The 4,917-nt window shown below is 38.4% G+C and overlaps 1 protein-coding gene across 1 annotated transcript; it reads right to left on the bottom strand.

Moving 5' to 3' along the window:
- Nucleotides 1–2,901: 2,901 nt before the first annotated feature.
- On the bottom strand, nt 2,902–4,713 carry LOC107472640 (protein MOS2). The gene has a single exon (XM_016092146.3). It carries the CDS (start codon nt 4,483–4,485, stop codon nt 3,073–3,075), a length of 1,413 nt encoding a protein of 470 aa, XP_015947632.1. The 5' UTR covers nt 4,486–4,713; the 3' UTR covers nt 2,902–3,072.
- Between the last annotated feature and the right edge of the window lie 204 nt (nt 4,714–4,917).

A 4,917-nucleotide genomic window follows, 5' to 3' on the forward strand; every position in this document is an offset into this window, starting at 1 on the left:
CAATGATCTAGTCTTGTGAAAGTTTCTTAATTTTTTTTTTCAAAACGTTGGTTATCACACCACCAATTTTCACTAAACAGGTGTACTTAAAATCAGGTTAAAGAAGAACAAACTAACATAGTTTTAAGTGATTTGTCTGACATTACTTCAAAAAATGAGCTTAGGAATATTTTTGAATTACAACATACCTTCAATAAGTGAATTTTCAAGAACACATAGTTTTCAACCAGCATGCCCAATATGGTAAATTTAAAATCCCCAAATTCTTGACTTCTATTATCAGACAGCAGTTTAGACATGATAGTTGGAAGATGAACAAAACCTATCAATCCTTCAACAATTTCTTTGATAAACTGGCTTAGCAGTTTTCTCATAATATGACCATTGTGGTGAATTTTCTGATCCATCTAGCATCCCAAAATAATCTTTTCTTTCATATGGTCTCTCTTCAACATTTGAATCCATCAATGGCTCACAAAATCTGAACGATAACCAAAAGGCAGTTAATATCAAATAATACAACTTTTCACTTCTATTATGCACTTTGTAACTAAGCTAAAAATCAACTAATAAATAAAAACACGAGCAAGAAAGGAAAAGCATATTGATATTAATCTTATGAGTCAAGTAGTTTAAAAACCAATGAGCTTCTGCAGACGAAGAGCAATACAGGCACGTAGTAAATTGAGCATATCATTTACCGGTCAGATTAATGACCATAAAACATGTTCAAATACTTAACCTTACAAATATATAAGCAAAATCATCAAAACACAGTTGCATCTTTAAAAATTTCAGAAACAGGTATACAAACATCTTTCATTCTTAAGTCACTGTTGAAAACTTCTGTATGGGAAGAACCACGCAAGGAACGCTTTAAGACTACAGCTTCCACAGCAGCATCACCTTCAACAAACCTATCATTCAAATCGGAGTGTAAGTACAAGAGCTTCTACCCACATCACCAACCCTTTCTGGTAAGAATGCAGCAGTATCTATAATTCCATGTTGTTGGCATAGGTGTAAACAATGTTCCACACAATAGCTATCAAACTTTTCAAGAAACTTGAGAACTGAACCACCTTTATACTGGCATAGTAACTTCAAAATCAAACCAAGAAAACACTAAACTAAGTTCCCGCCACAACTAATCATTATAAGATAAGAAAACACTAAACATTGGTACAAGAATTCACCTCTAGGTAACGCTCAATAAGATCATCAGGTACACAAATGTATTTGAGGAAATTAGATATTTTCTCTATATAATCACTTAATTAGACAAGTCTAGGGTGCCAAACAAGTGAAGCTCAATGAGTGTCTTTTAATAAAGGAAACTTCTTGGATGACAGTGAAGTTCAGTGATGATTCGAGAATTTTCATCATTAAAATGACTGAACCATATGAAATGTGCTCTCTCTGGATGCAAATAAATGTAAACAAGGAATATTTAGGCAACATAAATAGAAATAAATAAACCACAAATGTAGCATAAAGAAGGATCACCTGTTTAGTTCAACCAACTCAGGAATTCGAGATACAATGGCTGATCGAATAGTAGCATAGTCGTCGTTATTCAACCGTGAGAGCAATGTTGATAAAGGAGAAAGCATGAACAGGCTCATCAACATCTTTATTGTAACTATTCAGTTGCAACCACATACTCATGTCCAATGGAATTAATAAGTCCACAAACCTAAAACCCAACAAGAATAAAACGGTTAAATACTTAACCAGATAAAAGTTAATATATGGTACCCGTAAATTTTTGGGGCACCAATAGGTTAATATGATCAAAAGGGTCCATGTATGATGTGCTCACTTGGTGATATGAAGATGAATCAAATCTCCATAAACTATCCATAAAAACAGAAATCAGATAAGGTAAAAACCGGTATAGTTATCCATCTATAGCATCGTCATCCATCTCCAAACTAGTCTACAATGATTGCCAAATTTTTAAAAGCTCAAGTATCAGGTAACCAGTTCTTGTATTGTATTATCTTTAACAGAGTTACACAGAAATCCTCCTCTTCATAAAAAAATAGAAAAGAAGAAGAACCCTCACAGGAACCAAGATAGAATCTAAGAAACCATGAAGGAACAATAAATTGAAGCCAAAAAGTGCAACTGTATCCCTTAGAATATCAATTGTAAATGAAGCATTTTTCAGAAAAATAATTACCAAGTCACGTCACAAATTAAGACAACATATAACTGACATGCCAACAATATTTTATTTTAAAGAAAAAAAAAGCATTTTTTCCTGTTATTAATAAATTAAGTAAGAGGCAAAGATTCTAAATCAAGTTTTCGCATTCTTGGAAGCTATAAATTAATGCAACTTCAAACTTACTTATTCATGAAGTGTCCATGTACCATCTTTTTGCCAAATGGAATCATTTTGACAATAGAAGAGCTGTTTTTGTCATAAGGGACCATCTGAATGCTAACAAGTAACTGTCAAAATTTTACTCTCAAGAAGGAAATAGAGTGCTTCAATCAACCATTACTTCATCTTTAGGTTTTCCTCCTGGTGAAGCTTCAAGAATGAACTCAGCTAGCTGATGAAGATCATCAAAAGGATCCTCTATGATGTATGTGTGCTTGATTCTGTTCAACTAATTCAAGAAGAGTAAGGTTATCAAACTCGTGAACTCTTAGAGCTACGAGTTTACCTATTATCAGAATTTTTTTTTTTAAAATATTATCTAATATATCCAGCATCAATCTAAGCATTCCAACCCCAATTGCAAAGTTCAAATTATATAAATAGAACTGAAGTTTAATATATGACATTGTTTTTATATAAAAAGTTCAACACACAAATACACAATCAAACATACTAACTCTTTAATTAAGCACGTAAAAAGATACAATAAAAGAGCACACAAGCTTCCATATCATAAAACTTAACAAGAAAAGCTCGCCATTTTGATAATCACGATGATGAAGAGTACATTGCTTTCTTATTCAACAATGTATGCAAAATAAGCAAATAGAATTTTCGACCTGTATATGATCTGTTTTTCTAATCAATGTTTATTATACACTGCAATTGATACAACAAAATCAATGCCCTAATAAGCTGGGATCCCCTATATACTCTGCAATCTGTTCAAGCTTCACATTGAGCAGCTCATGAGTATCAGCATCCTGAACAACACCAACTTCCCGATCCAAATCCCTCTCAACCAGGCTCCCAAAGGCACCCTTATATTTACCAGATAGCACAAGAACTGGTCCCCCACGTCGAGGAAGCGCGGTCTCCAGCATATCTTGGGACACTCCTTGAACAATCTCTTTGCTCTCATCCATAGATATATCACAAGTCAAAGGCCCAACAACATCCAAAACCTGTGCCTTTTTCAAATACAACCGCCCTCCTTTAATGTTCTGGCTAATAACCCGTACTCGAATGTGACTTGTGAGCCAAGAAATCCGTTTCTTTCCTCGCTGCTGATCTTCCTTCCTATGATCACCCCCATTAGCTTTCACTCGAGTTGTCTTCTCATCTCTCTCACGCTTATGCCTTGAAGCCTTGTCCCTGTTACAATCATCTTCACCCTTGTGCCGAATCCTCAGTTCCTTCAATTTCCTCAAGCACCTCTCTTCCTCAGCAGATCCCAGTTCAGCAACATCATCCACACTCACTCTAGCCTCCACTTCCTCCCCACTCCTTGAAACCTTCAAAACAATCCAATCCTCCCCAATTCTCCTCACAACGATACCCTTCAATCCAGCATCTTTCCCCCCAATAATCCTCACAATCTTCTTCTCACTAACAAAATCTGCATCATTTCTCCCACTGTCTTCCCTGCTTTTCTTCTTCTCCTCCTTCTTCTGGCTCTGAACGGAACCGCGATCATTGCCAACAAATCCTAACCCTTCCTTGGCAGTCCTCCTCTTGTACTCCACAATCTTGACGTCCTCCTTGGCATTCCGCCCTATTCCCATTCCTTCTGACCACCCATATCCGGCCAGCAAGGCCTTGCCGAAACCCTCAACAGGGACATCATTAAACTCCTCGAAACCCTGGTGATCAGGAAGCCGCTTCAAATCGTCCTTAAACTTCTGCAGCAACGCCACCTCCGGCCGTTGCCGCGGAACCCTATCATCCTCATCATCAGCGAGTTCACCGGTTTTTCCATTTTTCTCGGCGGCTTGGCGCAGGTTGAGACCGTAGGACATGTCGGTGCCGGGTTCTGCATCCGCGGCATTGGAATCGTGCTCGAATTCGAGGGATTGATGGTCAGCGTTGGGGTCGGTGATGGGAAGCTCGAGGTTCTTCATCTTCTTGGTGGGGCGCCATTCGTTCTGGATCGGGGGTATAACGGTGGCGGTTTGTTCAGTTGGCGGTTTGGAAGGGTCGAATTCGGTGACGAAGTGCTTGGAGGGTGGGGCGTCGTTTTTGGAGGAGTGATCGAGTTTGATGGGATTGGAGGAGGAAGAGGACTTGGAGGGGATCGAGAAGGAGAGCTTCATGGCTTATCCTTCTTCGATTGGGATTTGGGATTCAGAGTGTTAGGGTTTTGGTTTTTCCCGCTTTATCACACCGAATTGGGAATCAGGACAGAGCAGACGAGGAGTAGAGGACAGATGACTATACCTAGTACTGAAGGCAAAGAGAAGATGGGGACTTCAAAGATGGGGACGACAAGAGTAGAGAACCAAAGAGAAGAGAAGACAGAGAGCTGTGGGCTTTAAAATTGGGGATTAGAGTTTTAATTTGATTTGAGGGATCAAATTGATTTGAACAGTCTATTTTGTTACATTAGATAGTCGTTGTAATGCTCACGTGTCACGAAGTCTGCTAATCCAGCTTTTCGGAGTGCCAGATGGGCAGAAATTGCAGGAAGGACAAGTTTGAGTCTCGGAGTGCAACTTCAGGGATGAATATGGGTAACTTTTAAGTTT

The sequence above is a fragment of the Arachis duranensis genome, chromosome 2 (genome assembly GCF_000817695.3).
Source record: "Arachis duranensis cultivar V14167 chromosome 2, aradu.V14167.gnm2.J7QH, whole genome shotgun sequence".
Taxonomy (NCBI): Eukaryota; Viridiplantae; Streptophyta; class Magnoliopsida; order Fabales; family Fabaceae; genus Arachis; species Arachis duranensis.

Bases quoted from the DNA above. Each gene is read 5' to 3' on its own strand.
- LOC107472640 (XM_016092146.3), bottom strand. From the start codon at position 4,485: ATGAAGCTCTCCTTCTCGATCCCCTCCAAGTCCTCTTCCTCCTCCAAT.